The following is a 16,148-nucleotide window of genomic DNA, read 5'->3' as shown; positions in this document are numbered from 1 at the left end:
TGTCCCAAGCCCAGAAACCTCTGTTCTCATGGAGCCAGTGCACTGCTCTCCCAGTACATCAGTCTGTTCACCAACCAGGAAGCTACCCCAAGCCTCATCATTGTGAGTTTTTATCAAAGTTCCATTATGTAGGCATCCGTGATTAAATCACTGGCCATTGGTGATTAAACTCAGTCTCCAGCCCCTCTCCCCTCCCAGGAGATCAGACATGGGGCTAAAAGTTCTGGCAACAAGCTCTGTCCTGAAGCTATCTAGATGCCCTGAAAGTCTCCCTGTTAGCATAAACTCAGATATAATGAAAAGTGGCTCATTATGGATAACAAAAGACATTCCTATCACTTAGGAAATTCCAAGGGCTTAAGGAGCTCTCTGTGCCAGGAATTGGGGCAAAAACCAATATATTTTATATTATATTACCATTTGATTGATTTGATCTTCAAATTAGAAAATAAAAAGGGTTCTACCTTCTCTCTCAGGATCAACAGTCTGAATTTTATGAGGGTAATATCTAGGTAAGTTCAAAACTTGCTGCTTCACTGGGTTTGGATAAGTTTGTTCCTTGCAGCAAAGCAAGGAAACAGGAGAATCTGTTTAATCTGGAAGGAGCCAAATTTGAAATAGTCTGCCTGGGGGTAGCATGAAATGCACCCTCTGTTGGAAACTCTTGCTGCAGTGGGCCCAGAAGAGATAATTGCAATCAGCTAACTCATCAGAACAGAAATCCTTGAAGAAAAAGACCTTAGGGCAGAGTTTCTCAAACTCTAGCCCAGATAAATCTTAGCTATGGTAGACTATCCTGTGCATAGTAGAATGTTTAGCATCATCCTGGCCTCTACCCACTAGATGCCAATAGCACACCACACTCTCCCACAACCATGACAATCAAAAATGTCTGCAGACATTGCCAGATAGCAAATCTGGCAAAATCCCCCCGTGGTTAAGAACGAAAGCTATAGTGAGTAGTAAAACTGTAGGTATAGGTTCCTAAAAATAGTTTGTCTTTTGGAGCTTAAGTCAAGTCCTGATTCCAGGAACATGTCTAGAACTGTCATTCTCGTTGATTTACTTCCTGTCTAAATACTAAAGGGCCCACTTTTATAATTATTACACAGATGGTAGCGAAGGATCTAACCTGACTCACATGTCAAAGAATGGACTCTCAGTGTCAATGGCTTCGATGTTTTCAGGTAGCCTGTGTTGGAAGCGTGGGTGGGCTCATACATGCATGTGTGTGAATGTTTGCACTAGCCTTTGTATGTAGTTTATCATGTGATACCTGTCGAGGTTACAAGGATTATAGTATTTAGAGAACTAGCTGGGAAAAACTGGGCTTAAGCTATCCAGGAACATTTCAGGTACTCATTTTCTTTTTCCTCATATAACCAACAGTCCTCCTCACTGAGATTGTCCTTGTTGATCTTTCCCTACGGTGATACTTATAAACTAAGTGGTCATTATGGCTGACGGAAGTAGTAGACAGTTTAAAAAGGAATGGTTAAGTGAAGAAATTTCAGTTCGAACCCATAGTTAAGCTATGGCCACACATCCAGACAGCAAAAGTCAGAATTATATGAAACTTAGTGTCTCTTTAAGAGTTTTGAATTCTCAGAGCCAGCTCTCAGAAAGTTCTCTCCTCTAGGTACTTTGTATACAATTAGAATTTAGTGCTGTTGGCTTTCTGTAGAGGGGCGAGGGGGAGGTTAACTGAAAGAAACTGGCAGTTTTCTGCTCAAAATGGCTTTACACACGAACAACAAAACTCAGGACTTTCTATTAAACAGTTAATTTTTACTGTTAATATTGTCAGCTACTAGAATTTGAAATAATTATATAAGATTAGATCAAGATTTAGAGAAATAAAAGTAATTAGTTACCTTTTTCTCTACTCCTGAACTGTTATAATTTATTCTAACATAGAATAAATTTATTCTTCCCTTACTTGAGAAGTACTTAACTTAAGCCACTTTTTAACTGGTTTCTAATGTGTTTATAACCACAGCCCTTTGCTGTTGCATTAATTGACTCCACCCACTTTAACCATAAAGCATACCTTTATTTAGTCTTAGCATCCTTTCTTCCCCCGTTTGGGAACTTTAAAGCTTTTTTAATACATCAAGAATGTGAACCATTTTTTCAATAAAAAAACTACTTTTTCTTGTGACCAACACATTATGGAGTCTTGGGGGAAAGCTGTCAGATCAAGCCTCTCTCAAAAGTAGTGACTTGTTTTATCTTCTTTATACATGCAGAGTCCCAATTATCAAAGTAGAATATACAATTCATTTTTCTCTAGATTTCTTTATTGCTTTCTGTTCTCTTTTCATGTTTCTGGTCTTTACTCAAGTTTATTACTAGTACCAGATTCTTTCTAAAAAGTGTCATACTTTTCATTAGCAATCTTTTTGATCATGTCTAGAGGTTTACAAACGTGTTTCTTTTTGATCATCTTAAGTGATTTATGCTATTGAAGAGTTTCTTGGGATACTATCATAGGAAAATCGTCAGAATCCATAGCATCCTTGGAAAAATTACTTAAGTATCATATTGTAGACATTGTGATAAATACTTTGCATATTGTAATGCTCTGCTTAATGTAATCACATTTCTTAGAGCCTGATTCATTGAGTAGATAATATGGAGCAGAAGTATTTCTGAAGGAAATAGATTTGAAAGTTACTTCCTCCCAGCAATAAAGTAGATATAAACCTTGTGGTCATAGAAAGCTTATTCATAGAAAGCTTTGTGTTCATCAACATTTCTTTTTAAAAACAATTTTACTGAGGTGTAATTGCATATAAAAATTTACTCTCTTTAAGTGTATAATACTTTTTAGTAAATTTACAAAGTTGTGCAACCATCACTGCGATCTAGTTTTAGAACATTTTGATCACCCCAGTAAGATCCCTTGTGTCCATTTAGTTATTCTCGTTCCCACCCCAAGCCCCAGTTCACTGTTAATCTACTTTCTGTCTCTATAGATTTACTTTCTCCGGACATTTCATATAAATAGAATCATACAACATATGATCTTTTGTGTCTGACTTCTTTCACCTCATCTGTTTCTTCTAATGGTGTCTGCCAGTTGGTATGATATCTTTTATAAGATCCCAATTCCAGATAGTCTTTTCAATTTTTTTTAGTTTTAGAGTTTTGTTATTTTTATCCCCCCTTGTCCTCTTCTATTAACGCCTGCATAAATTCTTCTTTATCTTTCTTGATAGATTCTTACAGAATTTTAGTCTTCTGTACATATGTATCTAGACAGAAACCACTCAGTAATCTGAATAGGGAAAGTTTAATATAAAGAATTATTAATTTTAATGGGGGGATTGAGGTAATGAGAAACCAGCTATTAGGAGTAAAGAGAATGGTAAAACATACAGGAAGAGCAGATATAGGGAGCAGTCACTACCCATAGGGCTGAGATAGGAACAAATATAGAAGAGAGGGCCACGTCCCCAAAGCAGCAATTCAGACCTGGCTCAGTGGATGGTAGAGAACTTCTCTACTGCAGAGCTGCCCTGAGTGTCAGGGGGTGCTGTCCACAATGGGTGCCATGCCAATAGCCCTCACCAGGAAATCATTCTCTGGAGTGCTGGAGGAGGTCTCCCCCGGGGATGTGCCATGCCTCAGAACTCAAGGGTGCTGGAGGAAGTGGTTCATGGCACGTGGCACTTGCCGTGAAGCTTTCTCAGGAAGTGCCATGGGAAGCCATTTATGAGAAGTACCACTAGTGGCACTCTGCCGCAAAGCTGCCCTAAGGCTTGCCTAGCCAGGAGAAAGTCTCATGCACTACAGGAATTGGCCTAGAGGAGCACACCAGAACCAGCAAGAGAAACCTCTCCTTTCTCCAGTGTCCCTCCAGTGCCCTCTACTGACAAAGCTTAACATCACACCAGCTGGCAAAAGATTGTTTACAAGTTTACAAGTCCGGCTTCATTATCACAGAGCAGACAAAAGAAGGGCAGGTTTGAAGCTGAACAGCAATACATTTATAACTGGCAACATATATAAAGAGAGAAGTTCATGGACTGTATTTTCTGACAAGTTTTTAAATTGTATCCAATTCATGGTAATCAGTTGCTGCTCCCCACCATCCTTTTTTTTTTTAGTAATTTTTCCTTTAAAATAGTATTTTGGTTCTCCATTTTGAAATGTTTCCTCTTAAGTCAGCAGTTACAGAAAATTCACTGGAGTCGGATTTCTAGATGTGTTGGCTGTCACCTTATCTGCTAGAAGGAAAGCAAGATGGAAACCAACATCAAACTGGACAGTAAATTCTGAAGTTGACTCTATTCTCATGCCTCACTTATTTTAAAAATTTGTAGAATTTGCTAGAGTATGAGTTTTTAACCAGATCTTCCCTGATCATCCTAATACCAGTGTCTGGATGTGCAAAAATTCTTTTTATAACGTCATTATTTTTGTTGTTATTTGTTTTTATATTTTTGAACTTTTTCAATCAGTAGTAGTAGCCTTATCCTATTAACACATCAGAAGCGTTTGAAATGAGTTTTTGTCAATGAGTCAATAAAAGGTTTCGTAGGTATGTTAACTTCCATTTGGAAGGCGAGCTTCTTAGGCTTCTTTCTAAAATGCTTTCATTTGGGGTACATTTGATCCATTGAGATGAATAGGTTCTTCCTCTCTTTTTATTCCTTAATTGCCTTAGGCCCTGGGCTGCTTTTATCCAGATCCTCGACTGGTGTTGCAGTCACACTAAATTATCTGCTTGAACTGACTTGAGAGTCAACAGAATGCGGCAGAGGCCCCGTACCCACAAGGCCTTCATGATGCTTTACCAGTGACAGGTGTTAAGTCCCTTTTGATATCAGGTGCAGCCTCTCTACTCCTGGAGCAAGAGCCTTACATCTAAACCCATGTGGTCTTCTGCACTCTTGGGAAGTATTCATGATTAGATAGGAAATCTAGTGAAAAAGAAGAAACGTGATAAATATGACAACTATATTTTCCAAAGGGGAGAGACCGTTTTTTCCTCTCAAAGAAAAAAAAGACTTTGTGAGGATGAAGAATCACTAAATAGTTTTTATGAAGACGATGGTTTCCTTAGCAACCATCTGCCACCTCTCCTCTCTGGTGTGAAGTGTTTTCTTTAATAGCCTGACCGTAAAGTAACAGCGTTAGTTAGCTCTTTATTGAAGGTATCTCAGATTTTCTCTTAGTTTTCCTTTTTGGTCACTCTGAAACAGGCTCAAATTTGCTTTTTGCTTTTAGCCAATTAATCATTCATTTAGAAAATATAAAAACATTATATAGAAATCACTCTGAGGGTTATAAGGACAAGGCAAGACTTAAGTACAATCCAAGGCAGTGTGTTATTCAAATAAATGTTACAAACCCAATGGTCAATGAAGGTCTACTATTGCCTACAATTTTTTTTTTTTCTCCACTACCACTTTTTAGAATGGAATAGACAACTATCAGTATATTGGGATCTGGATTTTGGTGGTGCAAATTCAGACATAATTATGATATATATGTGAATATGAATATATATGAATAGGAATATATATATATCATAATTATCTGTCTGAATTTGCACCACCAAAATCCAGATCCCAATAGTTAAAAAATTTGTTGCTTTCTTAAGTTTTTCTATGCTTAGAGAGTGTACAAAAATTGACAGATTTCAATTCTGTTCTTATATATAGCTTTGAATACATTGATTTGTCAGGACTATTATTTGAATATATGCTTGCATACAGACCCCTGCGTTAAGTATTTTGGGGTTAAACAGAAGAATTAGACACAACCTCATTTCCTCACAAAGAGATTTTATAATCTAATGGTACATACAAGAATATAGAGATAGGAAATGTGAAGAACAATTGAGCTACTCATGGCCAAGTGCAGAATGATGTCATGTAATCTTAGTGCTCTATTGAGGGGCTAAATGCAGTAGATTGATTGTTTGTGTAGGTTTCATTAGGGAAAGGTCTTTTCACTGGGCATCAAAGGAAATGAAGGATGAAACTTATTAGAAGTCTTGTTCTCCTGACTTGAGTCGATTCTTTCTGCCTTTCTTAAACATGACTGCTATACTTCACATTCCCCCCATCAAAAGTATTTGGGTGATGAGGTCTCTGGAGGTTCAGGCATATCATTATTAGAAATCCTCTTCAAAATCATTTATCAGAAATATGCTTTGGAAAGTCTGCCATAGTTTTCTGTAATTATGCCTGTGAATTTTATAGTAAAGATCATGTTGAATAGCTCCATGAAAATTTGTTAGTTACCAAGCATCTCCAGGGAGCCACCAAGCCGTAGAGAAGTTCTTTTCTTCCTTGTGCCACCAGACAGGAAGGAAATCTTTCCAGGAAGCTTTTTAAAGGATATGGAAGACTTCTCACATTCACGAGTAATAGCAATAATGATCAGATGTTAGAAGCAAAGTTCCAATTCCACAGACATTTAATGAGTAACCACTGTGATTCAAGTTCTGTTTTAGGTACTGATTCTGATATGAAAAAGTGCTAGGTAGAGTTCTTGCCTCTGGAAGTTTATTATTTAAGAGGGCTTGAGATTTAGAGAATGAGGGAGAGGTTAAAGTAATTTATTTTGTGTTTCTGCTTGGTGTAGGGTATGACCTTGTGTGGCTTAGGGTGCTTCCTTTTCTTGTTCACTGTTTTGTACCATGTCTGAGTTTGTTATTCTACCTGGATTTGTAGCCACTTTGACCTTCTAAGTGCTATGCTTAATGTCACTAATTCAGCCTGATTGTGACTTGAACAGAGCCAAACTGTAAATTGTTTGTAGAGCTTCACCTGGACTCTCCTCTTTATCCTGCATAGAATGTAGCACCTAGCTGCTACCTTGAATGTTAGGTGGTAATAGCTTGGCATGGTTTCCATTATTATCCCCTACTGCCTCCATTTCCATTTCCTACTCTCTTTATCTCTGGTTCCATTTAGATGCTGACATCAGAAGGAGCACAACCTCAAACAAATCCCTGAATTCCTCCCAGTCCTAGTAAGTACTTAAAAAAAAAACAAAACCTTCGAGTATGTGGAAAAACAGACTGAGTTCTTGGCATATGGATGGGAAAGCTGTGAATGAAGCCGTCCACATTCACACAGAGGCAAGGTTAAAGTGTTGGGCCTGCCTGATGGTGGCACACTTAAGGGAAGAAAACAGAAAATCATTGGTTTAAACAGAATGGGCTCTAGTGGAGGCAAAGCTCACAGTGTGGATAGTTCTTTCTCTCTTGACTGATTATACTAGAGGCCCCCAGAAGATTAGGTCTTAAAAGAGAGAAAACAGTGATCATGATTTCTGACCATGAAATCAAATCGAACAGCTTCCATATTGTAAGCTCAACTAGGGGAAATAGTAGCTCATTTGGGAGCAACAATAGCCCTTTATAGTCCACAAAACAAGTTTCCTCAGGCGTTATAATCCTCATTTTGCAGTAAAGAAACTGAAGTTTAGAGAAAGGAAATGATGCAGAATTCTTAACTAGCACTGCCATGCAATGCTAGTAAGTGGAATTAGTAAGTCTTAGGACTATAAGACCAGTATATTTTCCACTATACACATGTGTCTAAAGATGATGAGAAGAGAAGCTTAGCAGACTGGGGGTGCTACGAGTGTTCTCTCAGCCCAGAAGTCCTGGTATCAAGTGGTATCAAGTCCTGAAGGAAAGGTTCCTGCCTTTTCTCTATGCTCAGCCTTCCTTGAATCTCTCCTTTCCAGCTCCCATTGCTTCCTACACTCCACATCCGCTGAGGCAGTGGCCATGGGGCTCCTGAAGCAGTTTGAGGGGATGCAGCTCCCAGCCGCCTCGGAGCTAGAGTGGCTAGTTCCAGAGCATGATGCCCCCCAGAAGGTAAATTCTTCAGCTCTTTTTCTCTACCCACTGTCCAGCCCCTGGAGGTTGTGAGCTTTTCTGATATTGTTATCCTTTGTCACATGTCCCCAGGCTAGAATGAGCCTATGTGTTTCCTTCCTTACAAAAGCCATTCATTACAAATTTGTTGAATGAATGAATGTGAATGCTTGCCTAGGTTTTCCCTAGCAATTGTCAAAACAGGAGATAATGGCTCCTTCACTGTCCTTTTTCCATATGACTGCTCACTAGACCAGAGGTGGAACTCCTCCTATGTTGTGACCACCTTTGAGACATGGTGAAAAGCGAATCATTCAGATTCTTCTTTGCTCTGCAGTTGAGTAGGGCATGAAACACCCTGGAATACCAAGGGTCCTGGGGAAGGTTCAGTTACAGCATCAGCAGTGGGTGCTACTACTGGGATGATGTTTCTGTTTCTTTTGCTTCTTGGAACCCAAGGCTCTCACTTATAGTAGCCTGGTACCTTATGGTTTCAGAGCCAAGTTCCCTGAAGCCCTTACCTATGATGTTCCTGACATATCTTTCATTGACTATGCTCCTGTCATGGCCAGAAGGGTCAAACATGTGTTTCCCTGGACTGCCCATGTTAGATCACCCTGCGCTTTTCTCCTACAGCTCCTGCCCATCCCCAACTCACTGCCCATCTCACCAGATGATGGGCAGCATGCTGACATCTACAAACTGCGTATTCGTGTTCGTGGCAACCTGGAGTGGGCCCCACCCCGGCCTCAAATAATTTTTAATGTTCATCCAGCCCCAACGTGAGTAACTAGAGGCTATGCCTTTTGAAAAACAGATATATTCTCTTTGGATTGTCAGGGCTGTCTTCTCACCCTCTTGTCTCTGCCTCCAGCTGTATATCCCACAGAATTCTAAGAGGTAGAGGGAGAGGATTATTCATCTTGTCTGTAAGTCTTACTCTTAATCCTCCTATTCTTCCTTAGAGCTACCCAGAAATGAGGTCTTTCATCGTTGGCCTTGCCAACCTGTTACCTTCCTTTTAACAGTTTTGTGAGCTTACTGGTTTTTCTTTTTTACAGATGAGTGAATGATTTTCTCTCCTATTGTCTCTCCTTTTTACTATTTCTCATCTCTTAGATTTGTACAGAAAGTATGATTCATTATTGAGGAGAGTCACTGCCTAGACCTGAATTCTAACCACATAATCCTTGGTTTGAATTGGTTCTCCCAATAGGTCCAGTTTGTCCAACTTTAAAAAATTAGTGAATTTCCCTCTCTTTCCATCCTTAACAAGAGCCCTATGTTTGTATCTTCATCCTTTACATCTCAGAGGCCTCATATAGCTGATACCTGCCAATCCCCTTTACTTCCCCTTTCCTCAGAAGGAAAATTGCTGTGGCCAAGCAGAATTACCGCTGTGCAGGATGTGGCATCAGGACGGACCCTGGTGAGTATCTTCTCTGATCCTAGTACTGCCTCCAAGGGCTTTACCTGCTCACACATTTGGTCAGAGAGGTAGTCAGAGGAAGTGACAGGGCAGAATTAGGGAAAAGGAAGGAAGGGGCTAGGCAAGACATAGGACTAGGCAAGAACACTGGCAATCAGAGGGAAATTATTTCTGGGAGCACATTACTAGGATTGTATACTAGAGAAAATTGGGTACTTTTGGCTAGGTCCTTGGAAGCTGAATTTTGCCAACTCTGGCAGTGTTCGTTCCCTGAGTGGTCATCAGGGTGGCACACACAAGCCATAGTCCCTGCTATATGGATTTCTGCTTGCTTTGGGAGCTCAAACAGAATTTTCTAGAGCCCACTGGCCATCCCTTCCCACTCTTTCAAAAGGAACAGCAGAGTGCCTCACCAGTTTATAGATGGGGAAGCCACAGCTGACCTTTTGACTGCCTGGTTTTTCCAGATTATATCAAGCGGATGCGGTACTGTGAGTATTTGGGCAAGTACTTCTGTCAGTGCTGCCATGAGAACGCCCAGGTGGTTATCCCCAGCCGGGTTCTGCGCAAGTGGGACTTCAGCAAGTACTATGTCAGCAATTTCTCTAAGGACCTGCTCATTAAGATCTGGAATGATCCACTCTTCAATGTCCAGGACATCAACAGCGCCCTCTATAGGAAGGTCAAGCTGCTCAATCAAGTCAGGGTAAGACCCTTGAAAAGATCACATCACAGATTACCCTTCTCATCCCTTCTCTGTGTTCCTATAGGCTTTTCCAAGATCACCACACTTCTTTCTGTTACCATGTCAGAGCCATAACCATTTCATCATCCACATTTTCTCTATGTACTTTCTCTTGCTATTTCCCAGGTATCTGTCTAGTTAGAGTCCGAAACCTGCCAAGGCAGCTCTGAAGCTATAGCACTCAATGGTAAAAGCAGGATTTCTTTCTTCACTGAAAATGTTATAAATGGAGAGTAGGGTATCAGGTGGAAAATTCAAATTCTGGATATCTCAATGGCTCTTAGCTGTGTATGTGATTTGGACAGACTGACCTAGCAGGGGGACTTCCCTGACCGAAAATCACTTTGAAGCAAGTTATTGAGTTACAGATGTAGAGAACAGTCTGGCTCTGGCTGCTGCATGCAAGCCTTCCAGACCCTCAAGGTTTAAAGGTACTGGTCTTACGGTTGTTTCTCTCCCTTTCATACCGCATCTTACCCCCACTCCCCACTGCAATGTCTATCTCCTCAGCTGCTGCGGATCCAACTGTACCACATGAAGAACATGTTCAAGACATGCCGATTGGCCAAAGAGTAAGTCTTGAATGGAGGCCAGAGGCCTCTGGCTGAACTAATGTCTTTGAAAGAAACATGTCCCAGCAGTTGCCCTTGTTATGTGAAGAGAGTAGGGGGATCTTGCAGAAAATTCCAGAAATGGTAAATGAGAAGGCTACAGCAGTAACCGTATCTGTATTCTTCTATCTGGAAGGGGAAATCTGGTCAGGCCTACCACTCTTTGCCAGCTGGCACGAATCACTCTGCAAAAGGGTATAAAAGTCACTTCTCCCATCCAGACACCTGATAGTGTGGGAGAGTTGGGGTGGCCTGGAACACTGGGTTGGCTGGGTGTTGCCCACCCTCATTACCTCTGCCCAGGACCCTTTTCTTCCCTGTCCTGCTTCTGGATAGAGATTCTTTTACTCTGTACCACACAAAGTAATCATTTTCTGCTTCCATCCACTTCCCCTCATCTCCCGTAGCCTTCTGGATTCTTTTGACACAGTTCCAGGCCACCTAACAGAGGATCTCCACCTGTACTCGCTGAATGACCTGACTGCAACCAGGAAAGGGGAGCTGGGGCCCCGGCTGGCTGAGCTCACCAGGGCAGGGGCTGCCCACGTGGAGCGATGCATGGTAAGAAAGTCTTGCTTTAGCATGTGACCGGACCCTTGTTTAGATATGGGTTGTTGGGTGGACCCGGGGTTCTTGCCATTTAGCTCCAGGAAGTTGAAAGGGCCTGTGTCAACACTGTAAGAGAAATTGGATAGGATTGCTATTCCCTGGGTTGAGGAACAGCTAATCATACAGATCTAAAGAACCTAGAATTAGAAGAGGATTTGATGTTGGTATTACCCCTGGGTAACTAGGCAGTTCTAAGCAGATCTTCACTAAATTGTCGTGACATGGGAAAAGAACCTGTATCTGGAGAGGGTCTTGGCTTTATCATTTTCAGTCACTGTGACCAAAGGAAATATTTTGCCTTCTCTGGGGTAAGCCTCAATTTTCTTGTCTCTAAAATGTGGATAATTAATATACACTGTCCTTTTCTTTCAATATTTTTGAGGATTGGTGAAATAAATTATGTGAAAGCATTTTGTAAGCTTTAAGTATTCTGTAGATTCAAATTATTATTGTTCTTACCCAACATGCCAGAAGCTCCATTTTCAGGATTTCTCATTTACAAATATGCCTACTTTCTGTTCCTGTGATAGTCCCAGAATTAGAGCTTAAAATGGGGCATATACAGAGATCCTGTGTAGCAAGGGCAATTGAAAAGATGTAGCTATAATATGACTCAAAGCTGGGTGTTATTGAGGAGAAATATTCTTGCCTTCACAATTTTGTCTTAATTAGCTGTGGTTCCTATTTCAAAATAAAATCATTGTCCAGACTGGAATTTTGGCTTTAGGAAGCCTTTTGTGCCTTCCTTCTTTTCATCTCTTCATTGAGAGCCACTCTCATGGCTGGAGTTTCTCAGGCTTGTCTCCATCTTAAAGCTTTGTCCAACACTGTCCATCCCTGGCCCTAGTTTGGCTGTCATGCTTCCAAGTCCAGCCTAGGTCTCTTTTTGAAGACTGAGGAACACTTTAGAGCCCACTCAAGTCTCATTTAGATTTTGCCCCTCCCTTTGCTTGTGTTCACCTTCTTGTGCCCATTCCTGGTATGCTGTCCCTCATTTTGCTGCCTGTCCCTTTCCTCCCCAGCTCTGCCAAGCCAAGGGCTTCATCTGTGAGTTCTGTCAGAATGAAGATGACATTATCTTCCCTTTTGAGCTCCATAAGTGCCGGACTTGTGAAGGTGAGTGTTGGTGCCACATGTGGACGGGGCAAATAAGACTGAACACAAAGCTAATTTATTTCCCTTCAGCCACCTCTATTAGTAAGAGTTTGGCTCGATTCAGAAACTCTGTGTTTCACCACAGGCGCACTGAGCCATGTGGTGAAGAGGGGCTGTGGCAGCAACTTACTTCCAGCTGGAGATAATACAGATTGTTTTCTTCTCTCTCACCTTCCCTACTTGAATAGAGTGTAAAGCGTGTTACCATAAAGCTTGTTTCAAGTCTGGAAGCTGTCCCCGGTGTGAGCGCCTGCAGGCCCGGCGGGAGTTGCTGGCCAAGCAGAGCCTGGAGTCCTTCATGTCAGACTACGAGGAGGAACCCACCGAAGCCTTGGCTCTAGAGGCTGCTGTCCTGGAGACCACCTGAAGGAAGCACGTTAAACCCTTTTTCTAGGGGCCAGGTCACACACAATGCAGAACTGAGCCACCCTTTTAAGGACTTTCCCTACTTAGGTTTTTTTTTTTATTTTTGTTATCATTATTATTTTTTTATGACTTGTTTAATGTCCATATATAGCCAACCTTTGTGAGGTTGGTGGGGTCCAGTCTGTTGTGACATTTTATAGATACCAGATATTTCCTTGAGAACTGACACATGGGTCCTTAAGGGAAGCTTCCTGTGCCTCTGTCAAAGGCATGGACAATGAGACCCAATTCTTCTGACATCCATGGCCTTCTCGACTTGGACCAGATCTGGTTTCAGCTGCATCTCAGATTATCATTTCCAGTTTTATTTTGTTTTAGTTCTGGCGCTTCTGAGCCAGGCCTTTCTCAACCAACTCACTTCTCCTTTGCTGCTGAAACAAGAGGCTGAGTTTTCTCTCTCCCAGTCCTGGAGTAGGGTCATACCGTGCTCTGAGAGACTGGGACTACATTGTGGACATTCTGCCCAGCTTATTTAGGTATTTTTGAGGCCATAAAAACAGCATTCTTACTACCTTGGAATCCACAGAGACCTCAAAAAGTCAGTCATGACTTCCTTGTTTGAAGTATTCTAGGCATAGAAGACATGACAGCCAACTTTACCTACCCTAGTGGGCTTGAAGCAAAGAACAGAATGATACTTAGGCCAAGGCCATTCATAGCCTTCAATAAGTGAGGCTACATTCATAGCCAAGCATAAACGAGGCTATAACTCTGTTGCTTACAGAGAATTTATTTAGTCAGAGGAGCTGTTGGCCTCCTCTTAGGTGGTAAGGTCCCTCCCTTCTTCTGGTATAGGTATGATCTTCCAAGCTCAGGCAAGTCCCTGATGCCATCCTAAACTAAGGACAGAAACCCCATCCGCCATCTTATTTGTGTCCTCTTGCCACTGTGTCCTCTGTTAGTTGGTCATGATGGTTCTGAGTAGAAGAATGGCCCAACTCCATTCTCTCTCCTCCCTTCCTGTAACAGAGCTGGGACCCTCCCTGGTGGCTGATCTCTTGCCTTAGTTTTTTTTGTCAAAGTTGGGGGGAAAGCTTCCTGCTATTAGTGGTATTAGACAACTTGATGGTTTGTGGATATGAGTGTGAATGTTGCTCATTTTGTTCTTGGTATAACAAAAGCCTTTATGCCAATTATGCACTTAACTCTTTAGCCTGGTGATATCCATATGTTCAGTCATCCTTTTCATATCACTAATTGTAACAAACATACCCCTTTTTTAAATGTATGTTTTTATTGGAAATGTTTTTGATGGGACCATGTATGTGTGTAATGTTCTTTAAGTTGCTGTAGCTCCTGACTTATATGTAAAACACTGGTTAGTATTACTGCTCTGAGGGCTGGCAGCTCTATGAACTAAAACCCATAGCATTTTTGTTTGGGGACTGACTTCTTCCTGTGTACCTGTCTTTCCATAGTTGCTTGCTAGTAGAAAAAACTTGGTGTTTTGCCAAGTTGGTGTGCTGCCCCAGGAAGCTTAATAGAAAGTTGCACATGGTTGGTGGAAGCTGTTAAGTGCCTGAACTAGAGGCAACTAGGAGTCTCACAGGAAGTAGAGGGCGCAGCAAGGTAATGGCCAGAGCTGGGGCTCCATGTGGGCAAGAAGGAGCAGGGAGGAATTGACCTGTGGCATTGGCCCCTCTGCCTCAAACTTGGGATCTGAAGGCCGGAAGACCCCGAGGCTATTCTCCCTTCAGTTCCTGGCAGAGGCTTTGAAAGCCTAGGCCTCTAGCCCAGCTTCGTTTTGAAGGGTTGACTAGGTTGACTAGCAGCTCCCTTGTCCTTCAGGGAGCTTTGAGAATGATCCCACAAAACTCAAGTCTCACTAAGGGTTATGCTTCAGATTCAGATTCAGGAGTTTGTTAAAATGGTGAGCTCTACGTCTGGTTTTGGTTTGAATTACAAATCCAGTTTCTTATTCCAAGTCACTACACTGGAGGAGAGACCTCCTCTCATTATTGTGTCACCTGTTTCGTTTTAGCATAGGATCAAAGGGTGGAAAATAATGACACAGTTTCTAAAGCTGAGATCAATATTACATGCTCCGGTTTTTTCACTTAGTTTTCTCTACCTTCCCCACCCTATCTCTCTAGGTTGCTTATCTGTTTTTAGTGACCATGACACTCTGCTGTCATCACTGTCCAAATATTTATTTATTTGAAAGTAGCGAGAGAGAGGAAAGAGGGTGGGATATTTGAAAGCACTTTGCAACTTACCAGTATCTGAAAATCTCCTGCTGTTGTGGGGAGAAGCTTTGAATGCACTGAAGAGAGTTCCTTCTGAATGACATGGGACGGAAGAAGTGTTCTTTTCTATAAATAAAGGGAAAATCAAGTTTGCTTACAAGGTGGAGACAAGATTCAAGACATAGCAGAAGAGTGGAAAGCAAATAATTTCTACTTACGTGAGGCTGTTATTGACTTTCTCTGCCAACATTTTAGAGCTTTTGTTGAATTAACAAATGAAGCAAGAATCTAAACAGAGATGTTCTGTGTGTACACAGCTCATGTTCTGAACTGGATTTCTACTTGCTGTAATTCATACACAGCCTAACAGCTTGTTGTCATCTTTAATAAACTAAAGAAATGAAATTCTGCCTTTATTTGCCTTTATGTATATACATTCATATTTGTTTTTTCTTAGTCTTTATTCTTCTTTAGAAATTAGCATACTATATACACACTTCTGTACCTTGCTTTTTTTTCTGACAGAGTATCTTAAGAGAACTTTCTATATCAGCCATGAAGAGTTTCCTTACTCTTTTTTTATAGCTGCACATTTTCTGTTGAATGGGTGGAATATAATTTATTCAACCAGTTACATATTGATGAATATTTGTTTTCAGTCTTTTACTAATATAAACAATGCTGCAATGAAAAACCTGTTCATACATCATTTCATATAGGTACAAGCATAGTATATCTGTAGGATAAACTTCCAAAGTGGAATGGCTGGCACAAAACGTATGTGCATTTTTAATTTGGATAAATATCGCCAAGTAGCCATATAATCTAGTGGAGATAAGGAGATTTGAGCAGTGGGGAGGACAGAAAGCATTACTGTGAGGTCACACTCCCCTGCCTAAAGCTCACCAGCATTTTTCTCCCCATATAATAAAATTGGTTCCTTCCTTGGCACATAAAAGGTCTTCAATACATGATCTTCAATAAAGGATATTAGCTTTTTAGCCTAATATCCTTTAAAGAGCTAACTCGGCTACCTCACAGCTTTCCCTAACTACATTCTATTCTATTTGCCCTCTGTGAGCCTTTGACACTGTAAACTTGTTAGATCACTCTCACGCAATCTTGTTACTTTATTAGTATT

The 16,148-nt window shown here is 41.1% G+C and overlaps 1 protein-coding gene across 8 annotated transcripts in view; it reads left to right on the top strand.

Moving 5' to 3' along the window:
* Positions 1-15,412, top strand: part of RUBCN (rubicon autophagy regulator) — a 56,720-nt gene extending 41,308 nt beyond the window's left edge. For 5 of the 8 annotated variants that reach the window (XM_039850815.1, XM_039850816.1, XM_039850814.1 and 2 more), the window contains 10 exons: positions 1,113-1,187; positions 6,933-6,990; positions 7,714-7,846; positions 8,483-8,628; positions 9,211-9,275; positions 9,743-9,981; positions 10,531-10,592; positions 11,039-11,192; positions 12,263-12,356; positions 12,584-15,412. In XM_039850815.1, the coding sequence (XP_039706749.1) occupies positions 1,113-1,187; positions 6,933-6,990; positions 7,714-7,846; positions 8,483-8,628; positions 9,211-9,275; positions 9,743-9,981; positions 10,531-10,592; positions 11,039-11,192; positions 12,263-12,356; positions 12,584-12,762 (1,205 nt within the window). In that variant the 3' untranslated portion in view covers positions 12,763-15,412. The remainder of the gene's footprint in view (positions 1-1,112; positions 1,188-6,932; positions 6,991-7,713; positions 7,847-8,482; positions 8,629-9,210; positions 9,276-9,742; positions 9,982-10,530; positions 10,593-11,038; positions 11,193-12,262; positions 12,357-12,583) is intronic. The other 3 variants (XM_039850817.1, XM_039850813.1, XM_039850812.1) reach the window with 1 other exon arrangement.
* Positions 15,413-16,148: the final 736 nt, after the last annotated feature.

Source organism: Pteropus medius, unplaced genomic scaffold (genome assembly GCF_902729225.1).
Source record: "Pteropus medius unplaced genomic scaffold, Ma_sr-lr_union100, whole genome shotgun sequence".
Classification (NCBI taxonomy): domain Eukaryota; kingdom Metazoa; phylum Chordata; class Mammalia; order Chiroptera; family Pteropodidae; genus Pteropus; species Pteropus medius.
This window is presented reverse-complemented; position numbering and strand designations above follow the sequence as displayed.